Source organism: Micromys minutus (genome assembly GCF_963924665.1).
Source record: "Micromys minutus genome assembly, chromosome: 1".
NCBI classification, from domain to species: Eukaryota; Metazoa; Chordata; class Mammalia; order Rodentia; family Muridae; genus Micromys; species Micromys minutus.
Window position 1 is genome coordinate 199,999,155 of NC_137969.1, and position 22,391 is coordinate 200,021,545.

Here is a 22,391-nt window from a genome sequence, read left to right on the forward strand (position 1 = left end):
CTATTCTTAGATTAATTTCTATGTATTTTATTTTATTTTGTGTATCTGTGTGATGATATCAGATCTTAGAGTTACAGACAGCTGTAAGCTGTCATGTGGCTCCTAGAAATTGAACCTAGGTCTTCTGAAAAAGAAGTCTGTGCTCTTGATTGCTGAGCCATCTCTCTAACCCTTCTTTTTTTTTTTCCTGGTAATATTGCCATAAATATCCTGGGGATTTGTAAATATCATCTTAAACAAAGTAGCTCCAATCAGTATCAGTGTATTGTAAACAGTACATGGAATTCTCCTATCTATAGCTCTGTTCTCTCCCTTGTTGCCATCAGATCACATCTTTATACACTGGGATTCCCTGACTGTTAGAGCATTGTCTTCTCAGAGGGACCCAAGGGCAAGCTTTTTAGTATTTTCTCCAGGTGATTTTATAAGACACTGAGAACTTCCCGCTGGACTAAAGGTGTGATGCACTAGGGTGGCTACTGAATCTGAGAAGAAAGTCGGGCTTTAATAATGCCAGAGGAGATCTTACAAACCTACAATAAGCAGACTAGAATGTTGCTCTGTCACACACTACCATGTGCTAACTTGAAACTCTAAATGTTAAGAACATATTGCCTCCATATAGATACCAACATATTATAAAAATTATCAAATATGCTAGCTACCAACACACTGAAAACTAACTTCTTTCCCCCAATTCTTCCCAAGTGGCTGAACGGGCCACTATGCCCTAAGCAATGGAAATTTCTTAGAAACTCACTTGTGTGCTTGTCTTAGGGTTTTACTACTGTGAACAGACACCATGACCAAGGCAAGTCTTATAAATGACATTTAATTGGGGCTGGCTTACAGGTTTAGGGGTTCAGTCCATATCATCAAGGTGGAAGCATGGCAGCATCCAGGCAGGCATGGTGCAGGTGGAGCTGAGAGTTCTACATCTTCATCCAAAGGAAGCCAGAAACAGACTGAGCATGCTCAGGCAGCTAGGAGGAAGATCTCCAAGCCCACCCACACAGTGACACACTTTCTCTAACAAGGCCACACCTTCTAATAATGCCACTCCCTGAGAAGAGCATATGCAAACCATCACAGTGCTTGTATGTGGTGCTGGCTATCCAAGTCAAGCATGTATTCCACCACTGCCACACCCCAGCCACAGAAGACAAAAAGAATCATCACCTGCTGTCTCAGTTCCATTCAAACATTCCCTGGCCCAGCTCTCCTGACTTGTAGCTTGAAGAAAGCCCAGAAGGTAATTAGAGATAGAAAATAGTTCCTCTCTGGGCATACTCAAGGCCCCTTCAGGGGATTGGGGAAGGGAGGAGTGCAGAAACAGCTTGCAGGTGTACATGCATAAGCCTATGTTTAGGAAATAGAAAACTTTCAAGAGTTGATTCTCTCCTTCCACTGCAGATTCCAGAGATTGAACTCAGGTTATCAGGCTTGCATGTCAAGTGCAGAGTCATCTTGCCAACCACTAAAACTCCTTTCTTCGTAAAACACCCAACCTGAAGTATTTTGTTATAGCAATAGAAAATGAACCAAACGCTAAGAAACAAATACTTATTCCAAAACTGTTTGATTCTAGGAAGCTCATTTAATAAATAAGAAGCCCCAAAGTCTCCAAATATGCACCAGAAATGGAATGAATAATCAGTCCTCTCATTACTCATGGGTAAACTAAAAAGAAAAGAGGGAGAAGAGATAGTGGTTGATAACCATTCCTTTTCAGATAAATGAAATACTGCTTTAATAACAATGTCACTGAATGATATGACTAGGAAAAGGGAAATATGAGTCTATATTTGCCTTATACACTGAGCAGGGCATGTCACACTGTTCAAGAATGGCTTGCTAAAACATTGAAAAAATGAAAGACTTCATCCTTGTCATAGACTGCCACTTCAGTTGAACACTCTGTGCACATGACAGGGTGATAGATTTCCTCCACTTCTTTCTCTGTGGAATCTTCAGGATTAGACCTCATCTTCTTAGCATTCCTCCTTTTCTTCCTGTTTTCTGGATTCTTGTATCTTAGAACCTCTTCTCGGTTGATTGAACAATTCATCACAAACATTGCCCTGTACTGAGTCTTGTAGGATTCATGCCTAGAAGGAGAATGAAGAGTTTGGATTTAATAGTGGTCAATTTTAGATCAAATTTGAGAATACCCGAAACCTACGTGAACATCCACCAAGATAAAGATACAGGAATGAAATGTGAATTTAGGGAAATTTGAAAGGGCTGCTAGAATATGGAGCATCTTTTATCTCTTTAGTTATTTTTTGAGACAGAGCTGCCAAAGCTACCCTGAAACTCACAACCCCCCTGTCTCAACCTTTCAAGTAATAAGATTGCAAGCATGGACCACTGCTTGATGGAAAAACATATTCCTTAAACAGAATGCAAGGTGGGCCAAACCTCCAGGACCGAAAACATTATTTTTCTAGCCAGAGTCTCACTATGGAGTCCTGACCAGCCTGGAACTCCATACGTAAACCAGGCTAGCCCCAGGCTAGCCTCATACAGAGATTCACCTGTTTCTGCCCCTGACTACCAGGTTCAAAGACATGTGTGCCACCTACCATGCCTGGCTCCAGCTGTGAAATCTTTTTTTATCTTATGTTGTGTGGCATTAGGCAATTAACACTACTCAAATCACCCAGGCAGCGGTACAAGTTCCTTGGTACCTGCCCAAATGTTCTGAGTTCCTGATTGAAAGGTATGTGTATGTGTGTGAGTGTGTCTGTGTGTGTGTGTGTGTGTGTGTGTGTGTGTGTGTGTCTGTGCTCAATACTCCTGAGTTATTACTTACTAAAATCTATATTCCATCTTTGCTACCCTAGACCCAATGGAGTTGTGGGGGGCTGGAGCTGTTCTTCCCTGACTCTTTCATGATTCCTATGCTCTCTCTTCTGCATCTCTCAAGCCTAGATCTTATTCCTTTTCCGGCATAGCAATTTTCCTCCTCCTCTCTCAGTTCCTTGCCCACAAACCCTAAAGTCCCCCCCTCTGTCTCCCTGGACAGCCATTGGCCCCCAGCAACTTTATTTACCAATCAGAACCAACTGAGAGCAGAAACCCTCAGTGTTTACATATGGATTCTCTCTCATGCAATCTTGGGACCCCTCAAATAACATAATGTGAGTGTTAGACCAAATCCACAACAGTTTTCTTTCTGTTTCTCAAGACAAGGTTTCTCTATATAGCCCTGGCTGTCCTAGACTCACTCTCACAGAGACCACCTGCCTCTGCCTACCAAGTTGTAGGACTAAAGGCGTGTGCCACCATGCCCAGCTGAAAATATGCTTCTTTTTTTTCTTTCTTTCTTTTTTTTTTTTTTTTTTTGAGATAGGGTATGTGTCACTATATGTCCCTGGGTGGCCTGAAACTCTCAGAGACCCACCTGACTCTGCCACCTAAGTATAAGACTGGATTCTTTCTCTATTGCTTTAAAAATAACTTTTAAGACTGAAGAAATAGCTCAGCAGTTAAGAGCACTGACTGCTCTTCCAGAGGTTCTGAGTTCAATTCCCAGTAACCACACAGTGGCTCACAACCACCTATAAGGAGATCTGATGCCCTCTTCTGGTGTGTCTGAAGACAACTACAGTGTACTCACATAAAATAAATAAATAAATCTTTTTTAAAAAGAAAGCAAAAGCAAAAGGGGGGGAAAAGAACCAACTTTTATCCCAGAAAAAATAATCTATAGAACATTTCTTAAATTTGTTTTTAAATTAAAAAAACACTACTGGGAACTTAATGGATAATATTTAAGATTTTTTTTTTAGGCAGGTCCTTACATAACCTGGGCTGGCCTTGAACCTGCTATATAACAAAGGCCTGATCCTCTTGCCTCTGCCTTCCTGGTCTGGGACAGCAGGTGTGCACCACCATGCCAGTTCTGTGTTTGTGGAGGTGGGGTTGGAAAGGTGGGTCACACATCACAGTGTGTTGAGTCCAGCTCAGGACATCTGAGGCTCAGTGACAGTTATCATCTCCACCATCTCACCAGACCCTGAAGTTGGTTTTTTTTTTTTTTGTTTTTTGTTTTTTGTTTTTTGTTTTCAAGACAAGGTCTTGCTACACAATCCAAACTGGCCTTGAACTTGATGTGTAGCTGAAATAAGCTTAGAATTCAGGATCCTCCTCTTTACCTTACAAATGCTGCCATTATAGGCGTGTGCTGGTCTGTTCAGTTGAACCAAATTCTAGAGAACTCTTACAGGAGCCAGTAATCCCCTTACATTGGAAATAAGAAAGGACTGCCCAAAGCTTGAGGCCTGCCTAGTCTATATATCAAGACCCTGTTTCAGAAAACAACCAAGAGCACAAGAACCAAAAACAAAATAACACACACACATACTTTAAAGTTCTGTATATGCAGAAATACTCTAAAATCAGACTGGAGAAAGTAAAATAGAAATTGAGGTAATACCATGATACCCAGGCTCAAGGTGGCTGACACTTCACTTAAAACCAGAAACACTTAATTTTCTGTCTTAAATTATTTGAGGTTTATATTGCTTTGTTTACAAAAAGAAATTTACTTTTTGTGCTTAAGTGTTTTGCCTGTATCTGTGTACTTCACATGCGTGCTTGATGCCTGCAGAAGAGGGTATTGGGTTACCTGGAACTGAATCGCCTTCTGTGCTGGGAACTTGAGTCCTCTGCAAGAGCAACAGTGTTCTTAACCACTGAGCTATCACTCCAGCCCATTTTGGTTTTGTGAGACAGGTTCTCACTTTATAGCCAAGAGTAGTCTTGAACCTACAGCAATCTGCTGGGATTATAGACCTGAACCACCCAATGCCAACAGAGACCAACAGAGTTTAATTACTATGCTAATAATTACACTAATAATTGAAATTTTAAAAACTGTTCCTTGTGCTCAATTCATCAGCACATGGTTTAAAACTGAAGCAATACAAAGAAGATTACCATTCCACCTGTGCAAGGATGACATGAAAAAAAATATTTTGTTTTTTGAGAAACAGTTTTTCTATGTAGCCCTAGCTGTCCTAGAACTCACTATGTAAACCAGACTGACTTTGATCTTAGAGAGATCCTCCTGCCTCTGCCTCAAAAAACGCTAGAATTAAAGGCCTGAACTACTACACCTAGCGATGCTATACAAATTTGTGGCACATTCTAGATTTAAAAATAAGAAACTGTCACTTAGGTGTAGCTCAGTGGCATAGCACTTGCTCTGAATATATGGAGTATTTGGTTTTGGTCCCCAGAACCCATGCGCTGGACGGAAAGAACCAGCTCCCACACACTGTCATCTGACCTCCATGTATGCCACACAATGTGTGCAAACACATTCATATTAAATAAACAAACAGGGCTACAGAGATGGCTCAGCTGTAAGAGCACTCACTCTTCCAGAGAAGCCAGGTTTAGTGTCCAGCACCAACGTGGCCCTCACAATTGTCTGTTAGTTCCAGTTCTAGGTGTTCCGACCCATCTTCTGTCCTCTAAAGAGCACACATGGTGAACATACATTCACGCAGGTAAACACTCACATAAATCTAAAAAGCAAAATTAGTTGTTGCTGAGGACCATATACTCTGGCTCAGTGGGCATGTGCCAGTGTAGCCTGTGATCTAGCTCTCAAAGGTTGAGACCTTGCCTCAAAATAAATAAATAAATATAATCCAAGTCTAATGGTGCGTGTTTAGTCCTGGCACTTAGGAAGCAGGTGGATCTCTGTGTGTTCAAGGCCAGCCTGTGTGCAAAGACAGTTCCAGACCAGTCAGGTCTGCACAGTGAGAGTCCATCAAAATGAACAGACAGACAGCTAATGAGCACCACACCGAGCAAATGAGTCTATTAGCAAAGATTGGGCAACAAAAGGGTCTCTCCAGTAGTGATGACAGGAAGAGATTAGCTTGGCTCATCTCCACTGTTCGGAGAATGGAAAGTGGAACTCTACTCTGCCAGGACTTGAGTTTCTTCTGGAATGACACTAATAAAAGACCAAGGGCTGGAGTGGTTAAGAGCACACAGAGGTCCTGAGTTCAAATCCCAGCAGCCACATGTTGGCTCAGCTCACAACCATCTGTAATGAGATATGATGCCCTCTTCTGGTGTGTCTGAAGACAGCTACAATGTACTCATATATAATGAGTAAATAAATCTTTTAAAAAAGACCAAGAAACCTCCTGCTTGAACTGGCCTGCTTGAACTGGATACTGAGAACTGTGTAAGCAGAAGCTGCACGTTTTTTGGCTTTGTTGTATTTTGCTTTTTTCCCCCCTTTGAGACAAGGTTTCTTTCTCTCTGTGTAGCCATGGCCATCCTGGGACTCACTCTGTAAGCAGGATGGTCTCAAACTCAGAGATCCTGCCTGCTTCTGCCTCCTGAATGCTGTGGTCACAGTCATGTGTCACCACTGCCTGGCCTAGTTCTGCTTTCTACATTCAGACTGAAAACCACCCTGCTCTGACTTAACTGAACCCCCCCTGCCCTCACCACTGCTTTTTAAGCAGTACACTACCAGAGAAAAGGACTTTTAGCAGACTGTGCACTGACATAAAACTCACTCTGTTCTTTAGAGTCTTGTAACCACATCACACATCAGTTATCACTTTTCCTAACAACAGTAAAACGTTTACTTCTGATTTAAGCAAAGAGCCACCAAACTGTTTCTGGTTTCAGGGTTCACTCACTTGTTCCCATGTGGCACATTTACCTCCCTTACCTCTGGCAATCAAGGCACAACGTAGTCATACAGGCTGGACAATTCAAAACAGCATCACTGTTTGGAACAGGCTGTTGTTTTTGATGTGCTCTTTGCAATCCAAAAGCGTGGTAACTAAAACAGAAAAATAAATTTGGGAAGGAAAAATACATTAATCTACCAAATCCTGGTTTCTTCTTTTTTTAGAAAGACTGTACCTCAGCCAATTTTATTAATACTTTACATATTTGAGGAACTCGTTTTAAAAAACTCATTTATCAGATTGTTTTTAAAAGTCATATAAAAGGAAATAATGGAAAAATACTGTCTTCAGGTTTGTTTTTTTTTTTTTTTTAAAAAAAATTTCATCTGGATCAGAGGGTTCAACTGATAAATAAAGGTTAAGTGTCTTTGAAATCTACAGCTTTAAAAATGCCATGTGAAAATACTGCTTTGGGGTTCACAGTAATAAATAAGTAATAAAAATAATAATAAGTAAGTAAATAAGTCATTTTTTTCTTGCTACTCAGATTTAGTAACACTGGTAGGGACACATAACTTCTGGCACAGATTGGACACCAAGGACTAACCTAAACTAAAAATGGAAATGGATACGCTAACATATTACATTATTGAACTGCGGAACAGGCAAGCTGTCCAATCTTCCTAGAGCTAATAAAGGCTGGTCTTCCTCATCATCCTTAAGAATTCATCCTCATTTATCTCTCCATCCCCATCACGGTTGGTTTCATCGAGCACTTCTTATAACTCATCTTCGGTTAAGTTCTCCTAGCTCCTTGGCAACCCTCTTGATGTTATTTAGCAGTAGCATCGAATGATTTAAACACCTTCAGTATTTCTTCCTTCTCATCTTTTTCACTCATTTTTATGCTAATAATGGCAAAAAAGATCTTCAAAGCCAATGGTGCCACCCTTCCCTGTCAGCTGCAGTTACTGTTTGTCTAACTTCCTCTTTCTCTGGCTCTGATCCTCAGGCCCGAGTTCTGATCTTCAGTTCTTTCAGATCTATGTATGGGTCCAGACCCATCAACGTCAAGTAAGCCAAAGGCCTCTTCAATTTCTTACTTTTGAATGTCATTCAATTCAACTTTTGCTGCCTTTTTCCCTTCCATTGGTCTAAAGTTGTGCAATGCTGGATGCCATACCACCACCCCTGCCTGCACTGTGCAACAGCCCCCAAATTCTGGTTGTCAGAAAAGGAATCAGTGCCCAGAGAAGTAGTTATTTGCATAATTACTTATGTCTTTACTTTACTCTAAGCGTATGAATGTTTTATCTGCATGTATCTGAGTGCACCACTTGGTTGTGTGTGGTGTCCTGGGAGGGTCAGAAGACGGTGTGGGACCCCTAAGGACTTGAGTTACAGATGGTGGGTGTTAGAAACCAAATTCAGGCCCTCTACAAAAACAACAAATGCTCTTAACCACTGAATCATTTCTCCAGCACGAGAAATGGCTAATTCTGGGGATATTCTAGGATGGTTTACAAGATCTAATTAAAACACCCCGCAGAAGCAGAAAGTTAAAAGAAAAAAAAAAAAAAAAAAAAAGAAGAAGGAAAGAAAAGAAAGTGCTCAAAAACAAACCCAATCTCAGGGTAGCAGAGCCTAACTCCTTACTCCTTAAGTCTAAGCTGCACACAGTAACTTTCTTTCAGAGTAGATAGTTTAGTGGGATGTGGTGGCCCACGCTGTAATCCCAGCACTTCAGAGACAGTAGCAGGGAGAGCGAGTTCAGGGCCTAAAATGAGACTTATCTCATAAAAGCTAAACTTACCAAATAAAAATAAACCTAAATAAATAAATAAAACAACAACAACAAAAATGTAGTCTCACTGTGATTGTGAGAAAAATCTCTGGTGAGTTCTAACAGGAAACTAACTTTTTCACACACCTGGCCAGGGCTCTTCAAAATAAGATGGCAAAAACAAGGAAAATGTAAGAAACTATTTTTTATTTGTTAGCCAGGCAAGATACCTTACAGCAGTAACCCAGTACTAGGCAGACAGCTCAAGAAGACTACACATTCAAAACCAGCCTGGGCTACCCAGTGAGCTCCAGACCAATCTGAGTGAGTCTCTAAAACATACAAAAAGAGGGGCCCACGAGGCCTGGGGAAGTGGCTCAATCAGGATAGTGCCTGCTGTGCAAGTGTGAGGGCTTAGGTGTGAACCTAAGACAAGATTCCGGCACCCCTGTAAAGAGCAGGCCACAGAGCGTGGAGACAGGCAGATCCCTGGAGCTCACTGGCCAGTCAGCTGAACACAATTCAGTCAGTAGAGAGAGTCCGTCTCACACACTGAAGGTGGAGGAGCTGGTGAGATGACAAAGGTGCTTGCCCCTGACCTGACAACCTGAATTCAATCTGGAGAACTTACATGATTCCTATAGGTTATCCTCTAGTCTCCACAAGCAAGCTTTGGCATATATGCACATAGTGATAAATAATTTAAAAATACATACATACATACATAAAATGTAAAGTAAAGTAAGTTCAGAAAGCTAAGGCAGGAAGAGCAAAAGTTTCCAGTGCAGCACTGGGCAAATTCCAGGCCAAAGTATGTTTCCTAGAGATCCTGCCTCAGAACATAAAATGAAGGAAGCTAGCTGCAGTAACTAAACATGCAGAGGGTATTGGAGGAAGCAGCGCAGGAGCAAATCAGGAAGAAGGAAAGGATGTGGTGGAAGAACTGAAGCTAAAGGGTGTATACAGTGACCCCAGAGCAACATCAACCCTCCAGATGTGAAAAACACATCCATCCCCATCTGAACTGAAGCAAAGCCTCCTAGGCACTGAGGGTGTAGCTCAGCAGCACAGTATTTGCCTAGCATATATAAGAGCATATATTCAATATCTAGCACCACACACACAAATACACAAAAAGTTAAAACAAAGAATTACAAGATGTAGATTTATGTTTAGTCAATACATGGTTGGACAAGGAGAGGAGGTGGGAAAAAGGAGAGGAAACAGAAGAGGAGGGGTCAGAGGAGAAGGAGAGGATGGAACAGGAACAGGATGGTTAACAGCAAGTGATAAGGGATCTCCTAGGAGGGGAATAGAGAGTGCAGTGGTAAATCTGCCCAATATAGATGCGCAGCTTGTTTTCATTAAGTGGGTCTATTTGGGTTGAAGAGGATATTGCAACAAGATCCTTCCACACTCCTAGGTTTGTAACCAAAAACAGAAGTAGGTACTCAAAGCAGCATGTGACAACACTACTCGTGACAGTCAAAAGGCAGATAGAACACAGCTTCTCAGTGGACAAAAAATTGAGATACATACATACAATTGTTCAGCCATAAAAAGAAGTTCTGTGCTACAGTGTAGACAAACTCAACAGCATTTTGTTCTTGGGCCTGCAAGGTGACACAAGCCTATAATCCCCAGCATTTGGGATTACAAAACAAGAGCAAAAAAAAAAAAAAAAAAAAAAAAAAAAAAACAAAACAAAAAACAAAAAACAAAAACACACTTGGGAAGTAGAGGTAGATGGATTTCTCTATTCAAAGCCAGCCTAGTCTGCATAGTTCCAGGATAGCTAGAAAAATAAGATGAACAATTTAGATGCTAAAACCCTAATCTCAAAATAATTTAAAATAAGATAAGCATGATGGGGCTGGAGAGATGGCTCAGTGGTTAAGGATACTGGCTGTTCCTCCAAAGGTCCTGAGTTCAAATCCCAGCAACCACATGGTGGCTCACAGCCATCTGTGATGAGATCTGACGCCCTCTTCTGGTGTGTTTGAAGACAGCTACGATATACTCATGTAAATAAAATAAATAACTCTTTAAAAAAGAAAAAAGAGCCTAAATTCAATCTCTAGTACCATGGGGGTAGGAGGAGGGAAGGCCAGGCATGATGGCAGGTACCTATAATCCCAGCATTTAGGTTGAGGCAGGATTGCTGTAAATTAGCCAGGGCAACACACATAAGGAGAAAGAGGCAGCCAGGGCTACATAGCAAGACACTGTCTCACAAGAACAATAAAAAAGTTATTTCGTTTTTTAAATGAAGAAACTCTGATTCATTAATAAAGTAACAATTAATTGTTTGGTGACACACACCTGTAACTTGAGACAGCATTTGGAAAGTAGAAGCAAGAGTTTAAGGCCTGCCCCAAGTACATAATAAGTTTTGAAGCCAGTCTGGGTTACATAAAAGTCTCTTTAAAAACAAATAAAAATTCAGCCAGGCGGTGACGGCACACACCTTTGATCCCAGCTCTCAAGAGGTAGAGTGAGCAGATCTCTGAGTTCAAGGCCAGCCTGGTCTACAGAGCAAATTCCAGGACAGGGCTATGTAGACATATCTTGTCTCAAAAACAGGGAGACAAACAGATAAAAACTGATTAAAATTTGCTGGTTACTTTCAAATAAAGTATTCAAGTTTTTCTCCTCAAACTTTTGTGATGTGTTTGTGTGAAAACAAGACACACAGTCAAACAGGAACACACTCTGGCTTTCTCTAAAGATTCTAACTATAGACTTAAATTCTTACCCCCTCCTCTTGGCGTCAACCCAGGCCTGGTCTCTGTTATCTTTCTCAGGATCATACAGCAGCTCATCGTTTGTTGGAATCCTGTGTTGCTTCGTCTTCTTTTTCTTGGTAACTTATGTTAGTTTTAGAAAGGTTAAGAATACAGATCAGAATCATGTCTGAAGTCTAGACTTCTTTAATATAAAGTCACTCTCCTGTTTCCCATACTATCTACTTATTCTATTTACACCATCTTTTTAAAAGTTGCCTCAATGGGCGAGAGTAACCAGGAGGGGGGCAGTGAGCCAGTTATAAAGTGAAAAGTAAAAAATTAAATTGAGGGGCTGGAGAGAAGACTCAGTGTTAAGAGCACTTTCTTTCTCATCATCTTCCATAAGTCTACTCCTGTATTTAGACTTACTTGACAATCAACAAGCTAGAAAACCCTGTTGCACAAAGGTACGTTGTAGGAAATGAAAGAAGGCACAACACGGTCTCAGACAGAACAGGGCATGACTGCAAACACCTGATCCAGAATTTTGAAACTGGCATTGGAGAGAAATCAGATCTCACTGCCTTGATATAAGTTCAATAAATGCCTCTTGTGCAGTCTCAGGAACATCTTCAATTTATCATGAATGGGCTTTAGCAAGTGCAAGTGGAGCATCAGGTAGACTTGAAAAATATATTGAAATTTTGTCCGCAAGCACGTACAGGTGTCCTTTCACAGAAATCACCATCCCAATCCTTTTGACTGGTTCAATGTCACATTCCTCAAAGAAAGTAGGGAAGGTACACAACATGTAAATTTTATTTTCATCCAATTTCTTTGCCAAAGCTGAAGTTTCATTTGGAATGACTAGATCTTTTCAGACAAATTGAGGCATGTTACATTTGATCCTTACAATAGTGATAAATTTAACTTATTCAAAAATGGCACAAATGGCAACAGAGACTGAAAAATGCTTCAAACTGCAATCTTGCTTTCTGATTAGAAAACATGTTGAGAGCTGGAGAGATGGCTCCGTGGTTAAGAGCACTGACTGCTCTTCCAGAGGTCCTGAGTTCAAATCCCAGCAACCACATGGTGGCTCACAACCATTTGTAATAGAATCTGATGCCGTCTTCTGCTATGTCTAAAAACAGCTACAGTATACTTATATAAACAAATCTTTAAAAAAAACAAAAAAACATCTTGAGTCCACCAAAAAACTTTTCTTCTTAACAACCATCTTTCTTCAGTGTGAATTAGCAAAGCCTTGTTCAGAGTCTAACTGTGCACAGGTGTACAGCACTGACTCACCTTTACAAAACTGACAGAACTAAAGACGTTCTTCTTTACCTCTTGTAATCCTTGTGGCAGCATCTTTGCTGCTAGCATTTGCCAATGTATCATACAGAGTTGTAACGACTTTTGGTGACTCATTCAGTAGGAAATGTTGAAATCCTGATCGCCATCCTAGCATAGCTGAAGCACCCTTCCCCAAGATATCTTATGCTCTTTCAGAAATGAACCAATGTGTCCAACATATCTCATTTAGTAGTTGTTGTTTCCAGAGGTTTACAAAAAATAAAACTTAGCTTTAAAGTCACCATCATTAATATATCTCATGTAACCCATTAACAGTGAACAGTTTGAAACATTTTTAGATTCATCAAGCCGGATACTAAATATTGGAAGTAGCACAGATCTAATTTCCTGGATTACCTGATCAAGAATATCAGCAAACATGTCATGTATTCTTCTTGGACAGTGTCATTAGATAAGAATATTGCACTCAATTGTGTTACAAATTTGTCTCTGATCATAGCTTGAACAACTGCAACAGTAAAAACTCGGCAATGATGTGAGGTTTCACAACTCTGGTGATTCTGAGTGCCACCAAATATGAATCTTAAATGGCTGTTACACTTTGTGGTACTTGCCACCAGTGTCAAGGCTGGCCTTTTTGAGGAGGTCTACTTTGTTCTATATTTTTGGACAAAGTTTGTATAGCCTTGTTTCTTAGTTAAGGTTTTCATTCTTATGAAGAGACACCATGACCAAGATAATAAGGAAAATGTTTAATTGGGGCTGCCTTACAGTTTCAGAGGTTCAGTCCATTATCACTATGGCAGGAAGCATGGAGACATGCAGATAGACATAGTGCTGGAGAAGGAAATGAGAGTTCTGCATCTTGATCCAAAAGCAGCCAGAAGACTCTTCCTCAAGGGGTGGAGCTTGAGTACTAGGAGCCCTCAATGCCCACCCCCACAGTAACACACTTCCTCCAACAAGGACACACCTCCTAACAGTGCCAGTCCCTAGGTTAAGCATATTCAAACCACCACACCTAGGCTGTCCTAAAACTAGTTCTGTAACCAGGGTGACCTCAAACTCACAAAGATTCACCTGCCTCTGCCTCCCAAGTTCTGGGATTAAAGACATGCACCACCACCTGGCTAGGTCAGGCTTTCTTGAGTCCATCAGTTTTGCTCCTAAAATAGTTGATATGCTTCCAGCAGCAAAGCTCCAATGCTTGCTACAACAGTGCTATCTCAGTTTATTGGTTTGTTTGGTTTCATAAATTCTGCTGATAAAATTTCACAACAAATAACACATTGAGGGCTGGAGAGATGGCTCAGTGGTTAAGAACACTGACTGTTCTTTCAGAGGTACTGAGTTCAAATCCCAGCAACCACATGGTGGTTCACAATCATCTGTAATGGGATTTGATGACCTCTTCTGGTGTGTCTGAAGACAGCTACAGTGTACATATAATAAATAAATAAACCTTAAAAAAAATCTTACAATATCTTTAATAACACAAAAGATTCCATGACATAGTATTGTCAAAACAGTTCTTTTAAGTTTCCCACATACCATTCCCTTTTTTTTTTTTTTTTTTTTAATATACCTGTTACTATCCCAAGGGGATAGTATTCACATCAGCCACAGCTAAAGACCAATCAGTCTAGAAAAATTTCCCATGGTACAATTTTGTTTTTTTGGTTTTTTTTTTTTTTGTTGTTGTTGTTGTTTTTTTTTGCAGTAGTTGATGATTTTATAATACATGATTTACCCAGTAATTTTAATTCATGAAGTGTCATTTTTACCTCCAACACTGTTGCTTTCTATACATGTACACCTAATCCACGTAAGTACATTATGGTGTCAAACCTCTCACATACACCTGTATCTGTATATAATGGGGTTGGCTGGATATCTTCACACCAGGTAATTGTATATGGGCTGACCTAACCCTAACCTATATGGATAGAAGACTGGTATCTCAATTCCTAAGACCACAGGAAATATGTGTTTTCTGATGGTCTTAGGTGACCCCTGTGAAAGGGTAGTTCCACCCCAAATGGGTTGCAACCCACATACTGAGAATTGCTGCTGTAAATGAATGCACTCAGCATACCCCTTGCCTTTCTTATTAACCAATCCTGTTGTGCCCCTGACTCGCCTCCCAAGATACATCAATAGCATATCATTTCCTTCTTTTTGAGACAGAGTCTTACCATATGGCTCTGCCTGGCCTTAAGCTTGCTATATAAAGCAGGCCAGCCTCAAACTCAGAGATCTGTCTGCCTCTGCCTCTCTGAGTAGTGAGACTATAGGTGTATGCCACCAAACTTGGCTTAGGCTATAGTTACTCAAAAATAAAATTGAGAAAGGACCTGGAGAGGCGGCTCGGCAGTTAAGAGCACTGACTGCTCTTTCAGAGGACCCAGGTTTGATTTCCAGTCTCTACATGATGGCTAGCAAACATATGACTCCACTTCCAGAGAACACAATGTCCTCTCCTTGCCTCTGAGGGCACCAGACATGCACATGGTGCACAGAAAGACATACATGCAGGCAAAAACATCCATTAACATAAAATAATTTTTTAAGTATCAAACTGAGGAAAAACCTAATATCAAATAACTGTTAAGGCAGATATTACTCATAAATATACCTGCTAAGCAAAATGTCGCTCACCTGCTTTGTCTTCATCCTCAGAATCAGAATCAAAATAAATCTCATCATAGTACTTGGTTGTAACTCCTCCTGCTTTGGCAAGTCCTGAGGAAGACCCTACCGAACCAGAAGTAAAGTTTACAAACTAAACCACATATGATCCATAAGAAAAAAAAGCCTCCACATATATTTCCATCACTTCAAATAACTTGCATCTCATTTGTGTAGTACAATATTTTTATGGCAGTGACCTACTTGATTTCTGTGCCCTATGCAACTATAGGAAATTACTTCTTGATGTATTTTCTTTTTAAGATTTATTTACTTATTATATATAAGTACACTATAGCTATCTTCAGACACACCAGAAGAGGGCATCAGATATCACTACAGATGGTTGTGCGTCACCATGTGGTTGCTGGGATTTGAACTCAGGACCTCTGGAAGAGCAGTCAGTGCTCTTAACCACTGAGCCATCTCTCCAGCCCTTGATGTGTTTTCCAAATTCGAGAAAAATCATTCTTTCTCCTTTCCCACAAATCTAGTTAAACTGCCATACTTCCAGGTTTCCAGCATACGTAGTAAGGTTTTAAAATATACACCAGCATGCCTTTTAATGACACAGTTCACCAGAGAATAAGAGAGGGCTGTCTTGATTCAAGGGGCATTAGGCAGGGCGATGAGCCAAGTACATCCTTCTCTCTCCAGCCTATGGTATCTTACATGCTTGTGTCCCTATTCTCTCTCTGCCTCAATTAATCTTTCTGTTTTTCAAGTTATAAAACATATTAATATGAAAACCAGTTCTGATCAGTCTTATTTTCACAAACCAATCTTTGAGTCAAGTAAGTTATATATAAAGACCTAAAAATGAATTGTGTTTCTTACTTACTACAAAGGGACAGGAATTTGTAGTGACACACCATTAAATTTGCCATTAAACTCTAAAAATATTTTTGTACGCCTTGTGCTTTTTATTCTAACTACAAAAGGAAGTAATGAAAGCACTTGCTACTAACAGCACCTTTCCAATAATGTATGACACATCAGTCATCAAAGAAAACTGTAGCACAGATCTCCAAGCACATCCCTTCCTTCATTTAGTAAGTATTGTGTTAGTCAGACCCGGTGGTGCAGCTCTGTCACCAGCTACTCAGGAGGCTGAGGCAGAAGGATCACAGGTTAGAGTGAGTTCAAGGCCAGACTGAATAACTTATCCAGACCCTGACTCAAAATTTTAAAAGAGGTGGGGCAGTAACTAAGTAGTAGAACAACTTGCCTAGCAAACATGAGACCCAGGTTTAACTCCCAGCACCACCCAATATTCACACACACACACACATGCACACACAAGCACACTCACACAGAGTAATTCTTCAGCACCTACATAAAATTTTAGACACACAAATGAACACAATCCTTTACAGGATATCTATGAAAACAAAGCCCAAAGTTGACCTGTTCCCATCGAGGATAACTTGTCCTCCATTGTCTTCATGGTGGAGTTTAGTTCAGCTTCCATTTCTTTTTCAAACTCATCTTCACTTGATGATTCACTTTCTCCAGTAAGACATTCCCGGATGAGTTTTCGTTTTTGGTCTGGGGTTCCATGTAAAAGCACATCCACTTCATCTTCAGAACTAGCATACATTTAAAGTACAGAGAATATAAATATTAAAGATATTAAAATCAGGGCCTAGATGGTGGCTCAGGGGAATAGCACTTACAGAGCATGTGCAAGACCCTCTGTTTGTGGTATAGCACCACAAAATAAACTTCAATTACTTAAAACTTCTATCATCTTACTGCTTGTGATGGTTTGTATATGTTTGGCCCAGGGAGTGGCACTATCAGGAGGTGTGGCCTTGTTGGAGTAAGTGTGTCACTGTGGGCATGGGCTTAAGACCCTCATCCAGGCTGCCTAGAAGTCAGTATTCTGCTAGCAGCCTAGAGATGAAGATGTAGAACTCTCAGCTCCTCTTGCACCATGCTTGCCTGGATGCTGCCATGCTCCTGCCTTGAATGAGCTGAACTTCTCAACCTGTAAGCCAGCCCCAACTAATTGTTGTTCTTTATGGGCTGGAGAGATGGCTCAGCGGTTAAGAGGCACTGACTGCTCTGCTCTTCCAGAGGTTCTGAGTTCAAATCCCAGCAACCACATGGTGGCTCACAGCCATCTGTAATGAGATCTGATGCCCTCTTCTGGTGTATCTGAAGACAGCTACTGTGTACTCATAAATAATAAATAAAATTATTATTGGTCGTGGTATCTGTTCACAGCAGTAAAACCCTAAGACACTGATTGACAGCAATTTTAAGTTTTACAAATTTACATGCAATATACCTACTATATTATATATAGGCAATGCTCATTAAAAGGCAAGAGATTAGCTAATTCTTCCTATTTCCGCTTTGGCTTTTTGGATATCCTTTTTTGTTTGGGGACAGGGTTTCACTACAGCTCTGGCTAACCTGAAACTTGCTATCTAGAGCAAGCTGACCTCAAACCTGCGACAATCCTGCCTCAGCTTCCTGAATGCTGACCTGCAGAGACGAGCCACAAATATAACCTGATCTCTTTTTTTCTTGTGTTATATATGTGTTCATGTTGCTTGGTGCTCATGGAGGCCAGAAAGGGCACTGGATTCCCCAGAGTTACAGTCAGATAGCGTGAGCTGCCTTGTGAGTTCTGGGAATCCAATCCAGGTACTCTGCCAGAACAGCCAATGCTCTTAACCACTGAGCCATCTTTCCAGCTTTCTTTTTGGCTTCACAGAAATGTATTTATTTTATTTAAATAAAAACAATATAATTAATATATAGTTAATACACCACCTTAAAATATTTAGTAGCAATTATAAAGACATGGAAAACTATGCTACAAAAACTGTGAATAGAAAGAACTATGTACACTGACTGGAAAATCCTGGTGCTGGAAACTGAATCCAAGGTTCTGTGCACACTAAGCACCTGTCCTACCACTGAGCTACTACGTCACTAGCCCTACGAACATTACATTACATTCCAAACTCTAACTAACCTCTGTGGACTTATATTGACTTCTGTGATTAGTTTCCTATCAACAGAATTATAATAGAACTAAGTCAGTCATTAGAAGAAATAACATAACAATGAATTAAGTTAGGGCCAACACAATAACTCAGCAGCAGATAAAGTACTTGTCACCAGGCCTGCTGACCTGAATTCAATTTCTGGGATCCACATGGAAGGAGACAAGTTGTCCTCTGACCTCCACATGCAACCACATACTTGCATAAATTTTTTAAAGTATAATTTAAAACATTTAAATGAATTAATAAGTCAGACATGGTAGTACATGCCTATAATCCCAACACTTAAGTGGCCAGAGGGTGAAGAGTTCAAAGTCAGCCCTGGGCTACACAGACCTTGTCTCAAAACAAAAACAAATTAAACATCTAAGACATTTCTTGTAGCTGGCCTTTGCTACTTTGTGGGTTCTTTTTTCCATGTTTTAATCCTATTTCATCCCTATCACTAAATAGGAGAGAAATAATAGAGGAGGGGCAGAGGGAGAGGGAAATCCCTGAATCTAATTCCTTCCCTTTTGTTTCTTCTTTGAGCAGGACTACTAACAAACCACAACCAAGCCCCGGGACAACCAATAACTACTGACCTCCCGCAGCCCTAGCATTTATATACCCCTGAAAAGTTCCCAGAATTCCAAACGCCTTACAGTCACAGAAACAACCTGCAACTGACAAAACCATTCCTCTGCCAGAGCAGCAGGCAAATCATAGTCAGCTGCTGCAGACAGTTCAAAGCAGCCCCACATCCCTACACCTAGGATTAAGAGGAAAACATACTCTTATAAGATTTCTTACTTTTTCAGGAAACCAAGACTCTAGAATTCTCACTACAGTTTCTAATGTGATGTGAAGTATATGCATAATAACTAAAGGCTAAGGCTGTTACTGAGTTGTGGAGTGCTGGCCTGGGTTTGAACACCAACATCACATAAAACAGATATGGTGGTAAGTGTATGTGATCCCCATCTCCTGGGAAGTGGAAGCAAGAGGATCAGAAGTCACCAGCCCAGAATACATGAGATCCTGTATTAATAATAACAGATTCAGCAGGAAGGTGGCACAGGCCTTTAATCCCAGCACTCTAGAAGCAGAGGCAGACTGATCTCTTAAATTTGCGGCCAACCTGGTCTACAGAGCAAGCTCCAGGACAGTCAAAGCTACAGAGACTTGTCTTCAAAAACCAAAAAGAAAGAGATGAAGGAAGGAAGGAAGGAAGGAAGGAAGGAAGGAAGGAAGGAAGAAAGGAAAGAAAAGAAAAGAAAAGAAAAGAAAAGAAAAGAGGAAAGGAAAGGAAGAAGGAAGATAAAAAGAAATTCACCTCAGTACTCTGGGATGTAACTCTGGACAGAACAGCTACCTAGCAGGTACAAAGCCGTGGGTCTGATCATTACAATCCTTAGTACAGCAAAGAAGGGTAGGGATGGGGGAGAACTGTAAGATTCACACAGCATACTACCACAGGTAAACCTCCAGGAAAAAAAGCCAAATTCCAAAGGTTACATAGTGTATAACTCCATTCACAACATTCCCAGAAATGACAAGACTGTGGAAGTAGAGACCAGATGAGTGACATCCAGGGGTTCAGTAAGATGCAAGGGCAGAAAGGAACTGACGGTGACTACTAACGAGAAGATAGTGTCTCTATGTTTGCACAGTGCATTTGGAAGTCAAAAAACAACTTTGAGAAACTGTTTCTTGCCTTCTGCCTTGCTGAGAAAGGGTTTTTGTTTCTTGCAGAATAATGCAGGCTAGTTGGTCCTCAAGGGGCAGATGGCATCTCCTGTCTCCACCTCTCACCTGACCACAGGAGTACTGGGATTTAAAGACTCATACTAACACATCCAGTTTTTTCACATCAGTTCAGGGGATAGAACTCAGCTCCTCAGGTTTGTGCAGCAAGTGCTGTTACAAGCTAAGCCATTTTCCCAGGCCCTGAACTATAATCTTCTACAGTGGTTCTCAACGTGTAGGTCATGACCCTAACAGAGGTTACATGTCAGATATCCTGCACATCAGATATTTACATTATGATTCATAACAGTAGCAAAATTATGCTTATGAAGTAGCAATGAAAATAATTTATTTTCAGAGGTCACCACAACACGAAGAACTGAATTAAAGAGTTGCAGCATTAGGAAGGTTAAAAACCACCGTTCTAGAACCTAGTTAATATAGAAAGAAACAAGTCAAGTGTGGGGGGTACACACCTTTAACCCTACCACATGGAAGCAGAGGCAAGTGGATCTCTGAGTTCAAGGGAAGCCTGGTCTACAAAGCAAGTTTCAGGCCAGGCAAAACTACATCATCTCAAAACCCAAAATTAAAAAATGAAACCTATGGGGCTACAGAAATGGCAGTTAAGAACACTGGCTGCTCTCCCAGAGGAGCCAGGCTCAATTCCCAGTACCCACGAGATAGCTCATAATTTTAACACCTGTTCCAGGGGATCCAGCATCTTCAAGCAGACATATACAAAACACTAAATATACATAAAAGTAAATAAATCTTAAAAATGAAATACAGATTAAAAATACCGTGGGTTTAATACCCAGCGAGGGCAGAAAAGATATGTGCTTTACACATATGTATAAACAAGGCAAATTCCTCAAGTAGGATATATACCACTTTTCCAGAATTATCACAGAACTTCATCAGTGCCTATCACAGGCCATCTTTTAAAAGAATAGGCACTTCATTTCCCCTAGTATAAGGGAAACCTATGGAAGACAAGAGTTTTGTATATATCTCTATCATAACAAAAAACAAAAAACAAAACAAAAACATTCACTATCCCCTTACTTCTATTTGACAGTCTTCAAGATAAGTACTTCATGGTAAGGCTTGTGGCCCTCACTCGCTTAGGATACTGTCCCATCTTATTTCCATTTACAGATGCGAAGCGGAGGATAACTAACTTGCCTTCAGTCACAGTGCTAGCAAACGATAAACAGGGTTCCACCTAAGGATATATGCTGGGGGACCCACGTAATTCCGGAACATCGCCCTTCCCACACTGCTGTGCATCCTAGCTCCCCAGAGACTGTGCAACTCCACCAGGTACCCGGAGGATCCCGCAAGTGAAGCGGGAGACACTGCGCCCAGGGACCGCAGACGCGATGAGCACAACGACCTCAGCCAAGGATGGGCGGATACGCGGGGCAGCGGCCCACCTGCTCAGAGCCGGCTCCTCGTCGCTTGGCTCTTCTACCGCGTAAGGGTCATAGTCATCCTGAAGTCGGTTCATGGCGGCCTAGGGACACCTACACAGTCCGGGTATCTGTGTACTCCGTCAGTACGTTCCCTAAAGCCTTCCGGACACTCGACTTCCGCCCGTATCGCGAGTTCTTCCTGTACGCCTGCGCAAGACTTCCCAGGGAAAGGGATGCCAGAGACGGGGCGTGCGGAGAGTCAAAGTTACCACAGTAGTTGTCTTTCTGTGCATTTTTCTTCAAATTTGTTATCTTAGCCTTTTTCGCTTGGTTTTTATTAGGCTTAGTGGCTGTGTGCAAATAAATAATGTATAGTAGTCCTACTCAGAAAAATACCACGAAAAAACGATCTTTTTTTTTTTTAAAAAGATTTATTTATTATATATGAGTACACCGTAGCTGTCTTCAGACACACCAGAAGAGGGCATCAGATCTCACTACAGATGGATGTGAGCCATCATGCGGTTGCTGGGATTCGAACCCAGGACCTCTAGAAAGAGCAGTCAGCGGTCTTAACCGCCGAGCCATCTCTCCAGCCCAAACGACCTTTTTTTTACTAGTTAAACTTAACAAGGTGGATCTCTTGAAATTGTGTCCTGTGATGATGAGTTCCGTCCACTAGCAGAAACTGAATGAGCTAGAATGTCCTCTTTGCCCAGAAACTGTGGAGTGTACCCTGTGAGCAGCCCAGGGCCTCGAAACTCAGGTTTTGATTTTCAGACTTGACACTCCAAAAGCAACAACAAACCCGGCCCCGCCCCACCCCACAACGGAGTCGCGTTGAGAGGCCTACACAAGCGTTCCCGCGACGTCACGATAGAGGCGTGGAGAATGTAGATGAGTTGCACGCAAAGGCTACCGGTTCCCCCCACATCAACTTTCCACGCTGTTAGTGAATAATATCTACATGATGTATAGAGTTTTTTCAGGGTGAAAGATGAGAAAAGAGAATATGATGTAGAGAATGCGCATTGAAA

The 22,391-nt window shown here is 41.1% G+C and overlaps 1 protein-coding gene and 1 pseudogene across 2 annotated transcripts; both read right to left on the reverse strand.

Moving 5' to 3' along the window:
* Nucleotides 1-818: 818 nt before the first annotated feature.
* EAPP (E2F associated phosphoprotein) lies at nucleotides 819-21,506 on the reverse strand. The gene is made up of 6 exons (XM_080916444.1): nucleotides 21,376-21,506; nucleotides 16,596-16,777; nucleotides 15,159-15,254; nucleotides 11,210-11,321; nucleotides 6,710-6,823; nucleotides 819-2,108 (listed from the first exon to the last, which is right to left on the reverse strand). The coding sequence occupies exons 1-6, from the start codon at nucleotides 21,447-21,449 to the stop codon at nucleotides 1,841-1,843; spliced, it is 846 nt and encodes a 281-aa protein (XP_080772570.1). The 5' UTR covers nucleotides 21,450-21,506; the 3' UTR covers nucleotides 819-1,840.
* LOC308436979 (centrin-4-like) lies at nucleotides 7,361-7,940 on the reverse strand (annotated as a pseudogene). Its single transcript has one exon. The product of its transcript is annotated as a centrin-4-like (transcript).
* Nucleotides 21,507-22,391: the final 885 nt, after the last annotated feature.